The sequence below is a fragment of the Sus scrofa genome, chromosome 11 (assembly GCF_000003025.6).
Source record: "Sus scrofa isolate TJ Tabasco breed Duroc chromosome 11, Sscrofa11.1, whole genome shotgun sequence".
Taxonomy (NCBI): Eukaryota; Metazoa; Chordata; class Mammalia; order Artiodactyla; family Suidae; genus Sus; species Sus scrofa.
Genome location: NC_010453.5, coordinates 65,438,949 through 65,455,866, shown reverse-complemented (window position 1 = coordinate 65,455,866; position 16,918 = coordinate 65,438,949). Strand labels below are relative to the sequence as shown.

General features: G+C 36.0%; 1 protein-coding gene across 3 annotated transcripts in view; it reads left to right on the top strand.

The window, feature by feature from the left end:
- The window catches only part of UGGT2 (UDP-glucose glycoprotein glucosyltransferase 2), a 169,584-nt gene that overhangs the window by 20,925 nt on the left and 131,741 nt on the right, over positions 1-16,918 (top strand). For all 3 annotated transcript variants that reach the window (XM_021065792.1, XM_021065791.1, XM_021065793.1), the window contains 3 exons: positions 7,024-7,198; positions 10,778-10,874; positions 13,867-13,939. In XM_021065792.1, coding sequence (XP_020921451.1) covers positions 7,024-7,198; positions 10,778-10,874; positions 13,867-13,939 — 345 coding nt within the window. The remainder of the gene's footprint in view (positions 1-7,023; positions 7,199-10,777; positions 10,875-13,866; positions 13,940-16,918) is intronic.

Below are 16,918 nucleotides of genomic sequence, written 5' to 3'. Positions count from 1 at the left end.
ATAGACAATCTACCTGAAAAAGAATTCAGAGTGATGAAGTGATGATAGTAAAGATGATCCAAGATCTTGGAAAAAGAATGGATACACAGATCAAGAACTTAAAAAAAATGTTTAACAAAGAGGTAGAAGATTTAAAGAAGACGAATAGCACAATATCTGAAATGAAAAATACTCTAGAAGGAACCAATAGCAGGTTAGTGGAGGCAGAAGAGTATATAAGTGAGGTAGAAGACAGAGCTAGAAATCACTGCCACAGAAAAGAAGAAAGAACAAAGAATGAAAACAACTGAGGAGAGGCTAAGAGACCTCTGGGACAACGTTAAACGTATGAACATTCACATCACAGGATTTCCGGGAGGAGAGAGAGAGAGAGAGGGCTAGAGAAAATATTTGAAGAGATTATAGCTGAAAATTACCCCATTGTGGAAAAGGAAACACTCAAGTTGAGGAAGCGCAGAGAATTCCATACAAAATAAAGCCAAGAAGAAACACAAACACATACTAATCAAATTAACAAAAATTAAATACAAAGAAAAAATACTTAAAGTCACAAGGGAGAAGCAACAAATCACATATTAGGAAACTCCCATAAGGATAATGACTGATTTTTCAGCAGAAACTCTACAAGCCAAAAGAGAGTGGCAAGATATATTTGAGATGATGAAGAGGAGGAACCTAGAACCAAGAATACTCTACCCAGCAAAACTCTCATTCAGATTTGGGGGAGAGATCAAAAGCTTTACAGACAAGCAAAGGTGAAAGAATTCAGCACCTCCAAACCAGCTATACAACAACTACTAAAGGAACTTCTCTAAGCAGAAAAGGAGCAGCCACAGTTAGAAACAAAAGTATTACAGATTAAAAAGCTTGTTGGTAAAGGCAAAGATAATATAAAAGTAGCAAATCACTTGTTGACAAATATAATAACAAAAGTAGCAAGCATGAGAAGAAGAGAGGACAAATTCAGAACATTGAAAATGCATTTGAAATTAAGAGATCAGCAACCAGAAACAATTCTGCACACATACAGATGGTTATATCAAAATATAATGGGAACCACAAATCAAATAACTATAATGGTCACACACATAAAAAAGAAAGAGCAAACCAAACATAGCACTAAAGATGGTCGGCAAATCACAAGAGAAGACAGCAAAAAGAGGAAGGGGAGAAAAAATCCAAAATAGCAATCCAAAAAAATTAAGAAAATGACAATAAGTATGTACTTATCCATAATTACATTGAATGTGAATGGATTAAATGCTCCAACTGCAAGACACAGGCTGGCCAAATGGATGCCAGAGCAAGATCCATATACATGCTGCTTTACAGGAGACACACTTCACATCTAATAACACATTCAGACTTAAAGTGAGAGGTTTAAAGAAAATATTATATGTTAATGGAAATTATAGAAAAGCAGGAGTAGCAATATTCATATCAGACAAAAAGATTTTAAAGTAAGACTACAGGAGACAAGGACATTACATAATGATTAAAGGCTCAATCCAAGAAGATATAAAAATTGTAAATATATATGCACCCAACATAGGAGCAGTGCAATCTACAAGACAACTAACAGCTGTAAAGGGAGAAATTAACAGGAACACAATAATAGTGGGGGACTTTAACACCCTGCTTACAGCAATGGCCAGATCATCCAGACAGAAAATCAGGAAATATAAACCTTAAATTATGTATTAGACCAAGTAGACTTAACCGATATCTATAGAACTTTTCATCCCAAAGCAGCAGAATATACTTTCTTCTCAAGTGCACATGGAACAGTCTCCAGAATAGATCACATCTCAGGCCACAAATCAAGCCTTAGTAAATTTTTAAAAAAATGAAATTATTTCAAACATTTTCTCTGACCACAATGCTATGAGATTAGAAATCAGCTGCAAAAAAAAAAAATAATAATAATAATAAATAAATAAATAAATAAATAAAACAGCAAAAACACAAACTCCTGGAAACTAAACATTACTACTAAACAACCAATGGATCGTTGAAGAAATCGAAGAGATTATTGCTGAAAATTTCCCCAATATGGAAAAGGAAACACTCAAGTTGAGGAAGTGCAGAGAATTCCATACAAAATAAAGCCAAGAAGAAACACAAACTCATACTAATCAAATTAACAAAAATTAAATACAAAGAAAAAAATAACCCTAACCCTATTTAACAATATTTAAAGTCACAAGGGAAAAGCAACTTAGAGACGAATAATAATAAAGATACAACAATCCGAAACTGTGGGACATAGCAAAAGCAGTTCTGAGAGAGAAGTTTATAGCAGTACAGTCTTACCTCAGGAAACAAGAAAAAGCTCAAACAACCTAACCTTACACCTTAAACATCTAGAGAAAGAAGAAAAGACAAAGCCGAAAACTAGTAGAATCATAAAGATTAGAGCAGAATCTAATCATAAACATAGAGACAAAGAAAACAATAGAAAAGATCAATGAAACCAAAAGTTGGTTCTTTGAAAAGATAAACAAGATTGATAAACCTTTAGCCAGACTATCACGAACAAAATAGGAGAGGGTTCAAATCAATAAAATTAGAAATGAATGCAAAAGCTTCTGAATAGCAAAGGGGACCATTATAGAAACGAAAAGACAACCCACAGAATGGCAGAAAATTTTTAGAATGAGTCAACCTTTACTTTCCAAAATATACAAAACAACTCTCTGTAAGTTTCTTAAAAATGCTCTTGTCTCACTTGTACTTGATTCTTCCAGATGAAAGGTATAGGTGTAAATAGAGAATGTAGGTGTAAATAGAGAATGATTAAAAAATAGATGAAAATGTAGGCTTTGGGATGGGACACATTGAATTCATGGCTACTGAGGTAGAATCTCAAGTCTAGCACCTGACTATAGGCTCTGGAAAGTGTGAGAGGGGGAAGAATTGTTTGCTTTGACCCCAGATCCAGGACAGCAGCCTGAATCAGCCAGCAGCTGTGGCTGATGGTCTGGCCTGCTGCGGGTTTGGCATTCCCTCTATGTGCTGTGTGAACACGGAGGTCCGGGGCCTCACTTGTGGCTGACTCGCATCAGGGGCAGACCCTATGCATAGATTCCTTCCTCCCCCAAACTCATGTGTGAACATGTGGGCTGGCACAACCTTCTCTTAATCTTAATGATACAAATTTATATGTAATTCTGTCCCCTGAGCAGCCTTGGGTTAGGCCATGTATGTGGTTAATGCTGCAACTACTAGGTGCAAGTTTTACAGTTTTGAAACTGGAATATTACAGCCATTTTGGGGTTAAATGTTTTTATTTCTGGAAAGAATGCATAGAATGTTTCCATCAGGGGTTGGGGTTGCTTTCTTGCAGTTGTAATGGAAAATAGACCTTAGACTAGCTGCTGTCTATCTGAAATGGAACATACTCATCCTCTCGGGATTTATGCACAGTCAACTGAATTTGGAACCCTGTGGGCACGGTCAAGGTTAATACTGCAGATGGGCCCCTTCCTGCTCCCTGGAGTCTTGTTCATAGTGGCCTTCATTACATGCCACATGAGACACATTGAAAACATTTACTCCCATCTCCTGTTATCAGAATGGCTGATGAGTGGCATAGTTATAAAAATTTGATTTCAGTTAAGAATTTGTCAGGCCAAAGGGTGGGTTGTTGGGAGAGGAACTCTGCCATGGTGACTTTCTGCATAGGGCAAGATTGTGGGGACTTGTCTGCTCTGAGCCCAGGCCATTTCTCAGGGTTGTGCATCAAGTGACTTTGAGGGATAAGTTAATGTCTGCTCTAGGACAAAGGGCAGGTTGTTTACTGCTTGTGAAATGATGGCTTCCCCAGGCTCAGTGTTTCTTAGCTGTGGTGCGTACCTACTGCATGTGTCACATTCCGTTGGGTCCATTTTCACCCTCATGGTGTGTGATCCAAACATGCTAATTGATGCTAATGCTGTTTGTGTGTTGTGAGTTCTTTGTTTCTGACCTAGGACTCTCATGTCTTCTGCCAGGATCCATGAAACTTAAAAGGCAAATGTAGTAGCTTATAATTGGTATAAAATCAGTTCCTTAGCAGACAGATGCTAAATGCATATACATAGATATATATAGTGTAATGTGTGTGTGTTTGTGCACACACACACATATATATTGTTTTATATATAAAGTATATGTGTGTATGTGTATGTATATGTGTGTGTGTTTACATATAGTATTAATATATTTTTTCTTTCTGTGAACCTTAGGCACATAATTCTTGGTTTATGTCACACTGTCAACAGTGGTCTATGATGGTTATTTTTTTCTTATTTAAGCAAATAATATATTAACATATGTCTATGCAGTGATAGGAATATTTAAATTTTTTCCCTCTCTGTGGAAGTTTCTCATTCCTACGTTTTCTTCAGTTTTCATTTTCTTTCAGTTTTTCCAGATTTAATTTATATGTATTTATATTTTCAAGAAATAACTGATACATTTATTCTACTTTTTTGTTCTAATCTATTAACTTTTGCATTCATGTTATTTTCTTCTTTTGCCTTTCTTTTAAATTACAACACATTTTAGGGCATCAAAGTTGTTTTTCTTTACTCTATGGTATTCTTGTCCTAATTTTCTAAAAACTCCTTGTATTTCCTGGTTGAGGACAGGGGAGAGAAAGATACATTCATTTAGGGCAGTGACGATTGTTGTCACTTTCTCCCAAATAAATGAATGACAGTTTAGCATAATATCTGTCGAGTTTAGGACATACTCAGACAACGAATCTTTGAAACATGGATCAGGAAGTAAGAAAGGGACAAAGAATCATGCTGTCTTTCTTTTTGGCGAGTTCCTTGCTGTATTTCAAGTAGTAAGGTATATTATGTTTTAAGTAGGAAGACATCAGTTATGATTTTAAGTTAAACTATTGTTTTTATAGTTAGTAGGTTTCACTCCCAAATTACAGTATAAGGTTATTATTAATTCTCAGCTTCATCAAGAGTTTTTGTCTTTTACTGTGTCTTCGAAAATATTATTGGAGCTTCTGGGAAGTATCGTATTAAGGACTGCTTTCCAAATGCCACTTCAAATCAGCATGACCCTCTTTTTTTTGTCCAAAATGGAAAACTGCATTTTTAAAGTTAAAAAAATTATATATGGTCATTATAAAAAAATTAAAATACTTCAGAAAAATACAAAGTAGAAAGGGAAAATGACCCTTGGTTTGTTCGTTTGCTTTTTGCTTTTTTAATACATATATTCACTTACAGATATATTCCTTTTTTTAAGCCAACATGGGATTGTATTATAAAGAATAACTTTCATCCTTCTCATACTGAATTATACATCTCTACATGACTTACATATAAATAAATATAAACATAGGTATATACTTTGTCATTGTGGAACTCAACCCATTTATGTATTGTGTTATATATCTACCTGACACCTAGTAGAGTCTCAAAAATTTATCAAATAAATGGTACCATAATTAAATGAACAAGTACATTTAATTATCCTACCCCTTGTAATGGATATAAGGCATTTTACATTTTTCCTCTATTATAAAAAGTACATAGTTGAGGAGTTCCCGTCATGGCGCAGTGGTTAACGAATCCGACTAGGAACCATGAGGTTGCGGGTTCGGTCCCTGCCCTTGCTCAGTGGGTTAACGATCCGGTGTTGCCGTGAGCTGGGGTGTAGGTTGCAGATGCGGCTCGGTTCCCGCGTTGCTGTGGCTCTGGCGTAGGCTGGTGGCTACAGCTCCGATTCAACCCCTAGCCTGGGAACCTCCATATGCCGCGGAAGCGGCCCAAGAAATAGCAACAACAACAACAAAAGACAAAAAAAAAAAAAAAAAAAAAGTATATAGTTGAATGTCCATATACATATATTTTTTATGTATGTGTATCTTTATACTGCTTCCTTGATATTATCTCAGAAAAGTTTCTAGAACTAGAATCACTAAGTATTAAGACTATGCATCTAAAATTGGTGCATATTAAATTGATCTTCAAAAACCTGGTGATGCTCCATTTCTAACGTTTTCACCACTTCTAATTTGTATGATTTCCCTTTATAATTTTAGTCAATTCAAGAAGTGAAATTTTATATTTTTAAAGGTAATCTGTTCAATTTTCAAAGATGCTTTTCCTTCTTATATAGTAATTCTCCAAGTTTATACTGCAGTTTTTTGCCAAATATGATATATCTGTGTGGTTCCTGAATTAAAGAAGCAGGCTTTGAAAGGTACATATATTAGGGTCTAGGGAGGTACCCACCATTATAGACTCAAGAGAAAATGGTGGATAAACCTTTACCTTTGTCTCTGGAATATCAATTTCATTTCTAGTTTTTTCTTTCTATTCAGCCTCAAAATTTATCTACAGGCATTTTTTTTCTTTAGCAACCTTTCCAATAACCAGTACTAATAAAAAAGTTTAAAATGTATTTACCTTTAATACTAATTTAATAGTGAAGATAGAATTTATTAATATATAGAAAGAATCTAGCATAGTGCCTGGCAAGCAAGGTGCCAATCTCCTTATGATGATAGGGCCAGACCATAGGACTACTCTGTTTGTTTGATTATCCTTGGGGATTTAATGTGTAGTTAGTCATATTAAGTACTGATCTTTGTATGGTATACTACCTTTATTTTATTTTTTTAAAGATGTGGAGCTCCTTTTCAGGAATTATGAGCTATAATGAAAAATCATATTCTTATAATTGAAGAAAATATAAATTTTACTTAAAAATATGTTTCCATTTGTATGTTATTTTTAAAAATAGTGAATGCTGATTGAAAATAAAATATTTTTAATATTCAGTTTTGAGTTAATCAAATTTATTTTTTTTTGTCATTTAGAAATTCTGTATACAAAGTCACCACAGGAAATTTAAATTCTGTGATTTTATGTGTGTGTATATATACATTCACACACACACACATAAATTTATATATATTCCTATAAGTTTGATAAACAGAATTTATAAAGTATCATATTTCTTATATACTCTTTACTTTAAGTTCTTGTTTGTGTTTTGTTTTCATTTTAGACCCAGACCGTATCTGTTTAAAGGAGATCATAAATTTCCTACGAACAGAGAAAACTTACCAGTGATTATTCTCTATGCTGAAATGGGTACTAGAGCATTTCGTCAATTTCACACAGTATTGTCTGAAAAAGCTCAAAATGGGGAAATTCTTTATGTTCTTCGGCACTATATTCAGGTACATGTTTGTTTTACCCAAGATAATTTTGGCTATAAAAAATACATTTGATGAAGTTCCCATTGTGGTGCAGCGGAAATGAATCTGACTAGGAACCATAAGGTTGTGGGTTCGATCCCTGGCCTCGCTCAGTGGGTTAAGGATCCGGTGTTGCCGTGAGCTGTGGTGTAGGTCGCAAATCAAAACCACAATGAGATTATCAGCTCATATCTATTAGAATAGCTGTATATCAAAAAGACAAGTGATAAGCATTGGTGAAGAGGCAGAGGAAAGAAATCTTTGTGCACTGTTGTTGGGGATGTAAAATGGTACGGCCAGTGTGGAAACCAGTGTGGAGGTGCCACAGAAAGTTAAAAATAGAACAGCAGTTCCTCTTCTGGTCATATATCCCAAGGAAATGAAATGACTGTCTCAAAACGGTGTCTGCACTCCCATGCTCATTTTAGCAATACTTATTTGGGAGCAACATAAACGTCCATTGATGAGTGAGGAAAGAAATGTGTGGAATATGATTCACCCTTTAAAAAGAAGGAAATCCTGCAATTTGTGACAACATGGATGGATTTCGAGGGCATTATGCTAAGTGATATGTCAGGCAGGAAGACAAATACCATTTGACCTCACTTATATATAGAATGTTAAAAAAAGGAATTCCCGTGGTGGCTCAGTGGTTAAACGAACCTGACTAGTAACCATGAGGTGGTGGGTTCGATCCCTGGCCTCACTCAGTGGGTTAAGGATCCGGCATTGCTGTGAGCTGTGGCATAGGTCGCAGACATGGCTCAGATCCTGAGTTGCTGTGGCTGTGATGTAGGCCAACAGCAGCTGTAGCTCCAATTTTACCCCTAGGCTGGGAACCTCCATATGCCACGGGTGCAGCCCTAAAAAGACAAAAGACCAAAAAAATAATAATAATAAAATAAATAAAAATAAAGGAATGTTTAAAAAAAAAAAAAAGAGAGAGAAGAAGAAACTCATAGAAACACAGAAGTAATTGGTGGTTGCCAAAGTTGAGGGATTGGGGCTTGATGGGTGAAGGTGATCAAAAGGTATAAACTTGCAGATATAAGTTCTGGGGATGCAGTGTACTGGTGACTGTAGTTTTCAATACTCATATATTTGAAAGTTGCCAAGAGAGTAGATCTTAACGTTCTCATTATAAGGAGAAGAAATCCCCATAGCTATGTGGGGTACGGATGTTAAGGAAGTTTACAATGGTAATCATTTCATAATACAGTTGAGCCTTGAACAACTCAGAAGTTTGTGCACTGATACGCCACACATTTGCACATCTTTTGTATTGCCTACAGTTGGCCCTCTGTATGTGTGAGATTCCTCAATATCCATGGTTCTACATTTGCAGATACAACCAACCATAGATCATGTAATAGTTTACTACTGAAAAAACCCCGTGTATAAATGGACCAGCACAGTTTACACAGTTCAAATCCATGTTGTTCAAAGATCAATTGTATGTACATATATCAAATCATTATGTCTTGATATATGTGCATTTCAATACAATGTTGTATGTCAATTATATCAGAAAAGGAATAGGAGATCAAAGTATATGTTCCTGTTTTATTGCTTTTTTTTTTTTTTTTTTTTTGCTTTTTAGGGCCACACCCATGGCATATAGAGGTTCCCAGGCTAGGGGTCAAATCAGAGCTACAGCTGCCAGCCTACACCACAGCCACAGCAACGCAGGATCTGAGCTACATTTGCGACCTATACCACAGCACACAGCATCGCCAGGTCCTTTTAACCCACTGAGCGAGGCCAGGGATCGAACCCTCAACCTCATGTTTCCTAGTAGGATTTGTTTCTGCTATGCCACGACAGGAACTCCTATGTTTGTCTTTTTTAAAAATATCCCCCAAGTGATTTTAATATGTGTCTGCCCCTGAGGTGGTATAATCATCTATTGAGATTCAGTGTCCCAAGCTGTTCTTTGGAGAATGTGACCATTAGATACACTTTTGTGAAAGCATACTCACCAGCCATCTGGGTACTCTGTAGCATCAAATTATAGCCTTCTATTTAATTATTTATTGTATATCCAACATAGTTATAGTATAAATCTAGTCAACATATAATTGTATAGAGTTATATGTGCTACCTTTTAAACAGATGCCTTTTTGTGAGGCAAGAACTAAGATAATGAAAGATTCTTCTCACCAGTTGATTTTAGCCTATGAGCATTTTTGGTCTTACAAAGTTATTAAACTACAATTCAAATTTTATATTAATACATTTGCAAATGGAGAAAGTAAATATGAATTTAATAAACATTTATCTTTATTACTAAGGAGCTAATAACATTCCAGCACTGATAATGGAAATTGGTTATGTGAAATTGCTTTTCTTTTATGAACTATAACATGATAGGTGAACTCAGAGCTTCACTTTGCCCAGCCACCAACTGATTGTCTTTTGAGTGGTTAGTCAAAAATGTATTTTTAAATTGAGCTATGTGAAATTGAAAACTCGTTAAAAGATTTTCAACTTTGTCAGATTACTATAATTATAAAGAACCCAGTTTTCCTCACGCTATCGTTCAACATAGCATGTGCCTGAGAAATTAGAAAATTAAATTTTAGTGTGGGCAGCAGTGTCAAAACATTCGTCTGCATATCTGAATCTAATTCTTACATCATGTTATTTGGAAATAGAACCATCCAGGAATAGTCACTCTAGTTATATACTTATTTTTAATTTTGGAGGAGAAGTTTAGAGAAGAAAGAAAATGAAAGGTTTTCTAACCTATGAAAGAAGATGCTAAATGGTAATGATTGTAGCACAAATGATAAGAATTTCAGTCTGGAATTTCATCCAGGTTATTTCCTTTTTGAAAAAATGTGACTTTTCTCTTCCTCGACAGGGTAATCTCTAGAAATAGGTTTTATATTTGCCCTTCGTAGAAAAGCAAAAGAAAATAAGGTACTAAATTCTGATCACAAATACTTCAGTCAACTCAGTTTTAAGCAACTTGACAGAAGGATAGGTATTAATTTGTGGCATTTTATGTATTTTAATCATTGAAAAACAAAGAATTAATTACATTGTTCAAGGCACTGAGGTTTTTTTATCTCCTTTGCCTCTACTTCCCAATATTTGTTTTTGTGAAACTCTATAGCTGTCCTACAGCCAAACAGCTAGCAAATGAATGGTATTTACTAGTTTAGCAAATCTTGTGTAGTTCCCCAAAAAGAATATAGCTTTGTTGAAATTTGATTGCGTTGGATCCTCAGTTAATTAAATCATGGGAAAGATGGGAAAATTACCATTGTGTAACAGAAAAAGGTCAGATTTTTTTTTTTCTTTGTAAGAATAATTAAAACATTGGAGTCATGACAAAGTTTTTAGAAAGAAATGGTCAGCAACCAAATTCTAGTTCTTTGATAAACTGTCTAGAAAGTTAAATATCCCTCAAATAGCAGTATTTCACAATGAAAAACTTCAGTATTAGTAATTTACCCTATTGTACTAATACACAATCATACTGAATTCACAGGCACATATTTGACTAAATAGTTTCTTTCTCTCTTTTTTTTCTCCTAAATAAATGTGTTTGAACAGAAACCAGCCTCACAGAAAATGTACTTATCTGGCTATGGTGTGGAGCTAGCAATTAAGAGTACGGAATACAAAGCGCTGGATGATACTCAAGTCAAAAGTAAGTTTACTCTCTGTATTTGAGTAGGTGAAAATTTGGAGATTACATACTTCAGTTTTTTTATAAAAATAATGATTCTAATCCTACATGCATTAATTTGAGGCTGGAGATGGGATAGGCATGTTCCTTGTTAGAATTTAATTTTAAACTAAAAGAAATATATTTAATATTATCATGCTCTCAAAAACTTCTTCAAAAATTGGAAGTAGCACATTATTTTGCTTATACCCAGTAGCTTCCCAACCATTTCCAGCAACAAAATTGATAATAAAAAAATAAAATAGATAATATATGTAGGGTACACAGAGACAATAGATGAGGCTGCTAGAAGTGACTGACCCAGGAGTTCTGGCCGGCCTGTGCTGTGACCAGTCACCCCCTGGGGGCAAGGGTTGTCCTGGAGGTAAGTATCTTGCCTGCAACTCATTGGTAGCACTGCCTTATGAAGCTTGGTCTAAGGCATTCATATATAATGAAGTTAGGATAATGATGTGTTTTTGTTTTGAAGTGGGATGGGAGAGGCCTGGGAATTGTTTAGATGAAGTTAATCGATTAGTTTGTGATCCACAAATCTGTGTTCTGTGTGCTAAATGCATGCTCTAGATGAAGGGCTCTGGACATGTGAAAACACTAAAGACTGTTTCAGATTCTTACGGAAACCTTTTATTACGTGGCTTATCAGAAATGTATTTACACCTAACAAACTCTTGGTTAAGAGTTTCTAAGTCATTCTTTTATATGCTCCTGGATGTGGTTTCTGCTTCATTTTGCTTCTTTATTCAGGATCTGGTCCTGGAGGCCCTGCCCTGATCACAACTTAGCCCTAGCCACTCCTACTGAAAGTGCCGCAGATCAACATCTGTGCTACTGTGACTTAAATCCTGCTGGTTAAAGACTTACTTAAAAAGTATAGTAGAAAAGCTACACTATCAAGCCCTACATTGCTTTATAATTTAGTATCTTATTTAGTAGTCATGGTAGGAACATAAGGCATTTTCTAGCTGTCCTTGGGCTTGTAGAATTGTCTTTAAAAAGTCGTGTGATCTCATGTATTATCTGTATTACAAATTGCACAATTTTTTTTTTTTTTTTTTTGCTTTTTAGGGCAACACCCATGGCATATGGAGGTTCCCAGGCTAAGGGTCGAATCAGAGCTGCAGCTGCTGGCCTATACCACAGTCATAGCAACATGGGATCCAAGCCGTGTTGTGACCTACACCACAGCTCATGGCAATGCTGGATCCTTAGATCCTAGTCGGGTTCATTAACCACTGAGCCATGGAGGGAACTCCACAAACTAAATTTTGTTGTTTATCTGCAGTATATCTTGTCTTTGCCATTCTAGTTGCTGCTACTTTAGTTCATTTCTTTTTTTTTTCCTCTGTCCATGTGTATTAAGCTTCTACCTGACCTCCTCTTCAGTGCCCTTAGCCCCCTGGATAGAAGAATCAGTCTGTTCTCCATAGTGCTTTCTGATTAAACTTCTTACGATGAAAATCTGACTTCGTGACTCCACTGATTAAAATCTCTTAGTGGTTCCCTGTAACCTCCTCATAAAGTCAAGTACTAGAGCAAAGCAGAGAAAGCTTTTCACCCCCTGGCCTGGCCTCTTTCTGCCTTCTCACTCTCTTAGCCCTCTCATTTGTGCCTGTAACTTGGTCCTATAACACAGAATAATTTTCTGTTCCTTGGATGCCTCCATGTTTGGCTCTGTGCCAAGCCTTTACGGCTCCTCCAGAGCACTTTCATCCCTTAGCGTGTGCTGTTGCTTCTGCCTGAAACCTTCCTCCTCTCGCTCACTTCTTTTATTCACCCGAGGTCTGTTCATCTCTTGAGAATCGTATATTCAGTGAGTAGAACCTCTCAGATGACTGTCTTCCTCCTCTGTTAGAGGAGGATTTTGCTTTTTCTATATTCTGCATGTTCTGTGTTTTCTTTCAGAAGAATTTTAAACAGTCTATTAAAATTGTCTATTTGTCCCCCCTTTTCCATTTAACAAGGTTTGTGTCTTTTGCATCTGTCATCCTGGTGTCTATCCAGCAGGCATCAGGCATCATAGAAGGCAGTCAATACTTGTTTGCCTGATGAATGAGTGACAGGGAGGGAAAGGAAGCCGGGATCAAAGCACCCAGGGTTTTAGCGGTGGTCTGAGAGGTCCAGACCCTGAGGTGAAGAAGAAGGGAGGAGGGTACTTGATGAGCTCTGAGGGAGCATGGCTCATACTGTGAAAGGGGCAGATTCTTAGAATCCCTAAGTACCACTTACCACACTGTGGACTGTAATTATCTGGTAAGTAAAAGAGAGGAAGGGAAATGAACATAAAATAGATCCTCATGCTTTGAGGCCATGAGTTTTGGTGTCTTTCTAAAGATTTCTGGATTATATCTAAAGGTGTCAGAAGTATGTGAGAATTCCTGTATCTCTTAGGGTTTGGATCTCTGGCTTGAAAGCTAATAAGCTCATAGTTTGTTGTAGGTCCCTTGGTTTTTCATTCTGGTTGTAAGATAGAACTTAACTATGAAATGATCTAAAAAATGATAATAAATAAATAGGAGTTCCCATCATGGCTCAGAGGGTTAGGAGCCCCACTAGTATCCAATCAGCGGATTAAGGATCCATGTTGCTGCAAGCAGTGGTGTAGGTCACAGACGTAGTTCAGATCCCGTGTTCCTATGTGTGTGGTGTAGTCTGGCAGCTGCAGCTCCGATTCGACTCCTGGCCTGGGAACCCTCCCTATGCCGCACATGCAGCCCTAAAAAGAAAAGAATTAAATACATAAATAAAAAAAGAAATAATCTATAGAGCATTCATTATTGTTGTTAAATATGTAATAACCAAGCTTTTTTAAAAAGAAAGAGCATGCTGATGTATCATTAAACTGATCCATGAAAGAAAAACAAGGTAAAACAAATGGAATTTGACTTGGGATTTTTCTGATTTTTCAGTACATATTCCTTTTCCAGTCTGAAATATTTTTGTTTCCAAAATATAGCTGTGACTAATACTTCTGTAGAAGATAAGACTGAAACAAATGAAGTTCAAGGATTTCTCTTTGGGAAACTAAAGTAAGTCTCAATTGAAATGAAATTATATTACTGTACTCTAAACATATATTTAAGGCATCGATTCAGTATGCTGTGTTGGCACATGTTTCTCATTTTTAAAACGTACCTATTATTGTTTTTACTATAAAAGTAACACATGGTTAATGCAAAAAAGCACAGAATTGAAAAATAATCACTAATTCCATAAGATAATGAGTGTGATTAGAGAAATGAAAATGATCAAAGTTATCTCTGGCTAAAAACTAAAACAAAATGTATAGAATCATTTTTTTGACTTATAACTTATTTTTATTTTTTCCATTATAGCTAATTTACAGTGTTCTGTCAGTTTTCTACAGTACAGCAAAGAGACCCAGTCACACATACAAATATACATTCTTTTTCTCACATTAGCCTCCATCATGCTACATCATAAGTGACTAGATGTAGTTCCCAGTGCTACACAGCATGATCTCATTGCTAATCCATTCCAAAGACAATAGTCTGCATCTGTTAACGCCAAATTCCCAGTCCATCCCACTCCCTCCCCCTCCCCCTCCCCCTTGGCAACCACAAGTCTGTTCTCCAAGTCCATGAGTTTCTTTTCTATGAAAAGGTTCATTTGTGCCGTATATTAGATTCCAGATATAAGTGATATCATATGGTATTTGTCTTTCTCTTTCTTACTCAGAATGAGTCTCTGGTTCCATTCATGTTGCTGCAAATGGCACTATTTTGTTTGTTTTTTTATAGCCGAGTAGTATTCCATTGTGTATGTATACCACATCTTCTTAATTCGTTCATCTGTTGATGGATATTTAGGTTGTTTCCATGTCTTGGATATAGTGAATAGTGCTGCAATGAACATGCAGGTGCATGTGTCTTTTTCAAGGAAAGTTTTGTCCAGATATATGCCTAAGAGTGAGATTGCTGGGTCATATGGTAGTTGTATATTTAGTTTTCTGAGGTTCTTCATACTTTTTTCCACAGTTGTACCAGTTTAAGTTCCAACCAACAGTATAGGAGGGTTCCTTTTTCCCTACACCCTCTCCAGCATTTGTTTGTGGACTTATTAATGATGGCTATTCTGACTGGTGTGAGGTAGTTTTGATTTGCATTTCTCTTAATAATCAGTGATATTGAGCATTGTTTCATGTGCTTGTTGGCCATCTGTATATTTTCCTTGGAGAAATGTCTTTGCAGGTCTTTTGCCCGTTTTTCAATTGGGTTGTTGTCTTTTTTGCTGTTGAGTCATATAAGTTGTTTGTATATTTTAGAGATTAAGCCCCTGTTGCATCGTTTGAAACTATTTTCTCCCATTCTGTAAGTTGTCTTTTTTTTTTTATGGTTTCCTTTGATGTGTAAAAGCTTCTCAGTTTGATTAGGTTCCATTGGTTTATTTTTGCTTTTATTTAACTGTCCCCTTGAAAGACTGGCCTGAGAAAACATTTGTAAGGTTGATATCGGAGAATGTTTTTCCTATGTCCTCTTCTAGGAGTTTGAAGGTGTCATGTCTTATGTTTAAGTCTTTAAGCCATTTTGAGTTTATTTTTGTGCATCGTGTGTGGGTGTTTCTAGTTTCTTTGATTACATGCAGCCATCCAATTTTCCCAGCACTACTTCCTGAAAAGACTGGCTTTTTCCCATTTTATATCCTTGCCTCCTTTGTCAAAGATTAATTGACCATAGGTGTCTGGGTTTATTTCTGGGTTCTCTGTTCTGTTCCATTGGTCTGTATATCTGTTTTGGTACCAGTACCACACTGTCTTGATGACTGTGGCTTTGTATTGCCTGAAGTCTGAGAGAGTTATGCCTCCTGCTTGTTTTTTTTTTTTCCCCCTCAGGATTGCTTTGGCAATTCTGGGTCTTTTATGGTTCCATATAAATTTTTGGATTGTTCGTTCTAGTTCTGTGAAAAATGTCTTGGGTAATTTGATAGGGATTGCATTGAATCTGTAGACTCCTTTGGGTAGTATGGCCATTTTTATGGTATTAATTTTTCCAACCCAAAAGCATGGAATATCTGTCCATTTCTTTGAATCCTCTTTAATTTCCTTGATAAATGATTTATAGTTCTCAGCATATAAGCCTTTCACCTCCTTGGTCAGGTTTATTCCCAAGTATATGGTTTTTTGGAGTGTGATTTTTAAATTTATTGTATTTTTGTATTCCTTTTCTAATATTTCATTGTTAGTATACAAAAATGCTACTGATTTCTAAATGTTAATCTTATATCCTGCTACTTTGCTGAATTTGTTGATCAGTTTGAGTAGTTTTTGTGTGGAGTCCTTAGGGTTTTCTATATATAGTATCATGTCACCTGCATACAGTGACAATTTTACTGCTTCCAATTTGGATACCTTTTATTTCTTTTGTTTGTCTGATTGCTTTGGCTAGGACTTCCAATACTGTGTTGAATGAAAGTGGTGACAGTGGGTATCCTTGTCTTGTTCCAGATTTTAGCGGGAAGGCTTTCAGCTTTTCTCCATTGAGTATTATATTTGCTGGGGGTTTGTCATAAATGGCTTTTATTATGTTAGGGTATGTTCCCTCTACACCTACTTTGGTAAGAGTTTTTATCATGAATGAATGTTGGACTTTGTGAAATGCTTTTTCTGCCTCTATTGAGATGATCATGTGGTTTTTGACTTTTCTTTCGTTAATGTGGTGTATGATGTTGATTGATTTGCCTATGTTGAACCATCCTTGTGAACCTGGGATGAATCCCGCTTGGTCCTGGTATATGATCTTTTTGATATGTTGTTGTATTTGGTTGACTAAAATTTTGTTGAGAATTTTTGCATCTATCTTCATCAAAGATATTGGCCTATAATTTTCTTTTTTGGTAGTGTCTTTGTCTGGCTTTGGTACTAGGGTGATATTGGCTTCGTAGAGTGTCTTTGGGAGTGTTCCTTCTCCTTCAACCTTTTGGAAAAGTTTAAGGAGAATGGGTATAATTTCCTCTGTGTATGTTTGGTAGAATTTGCCTGTGAAGCTGTC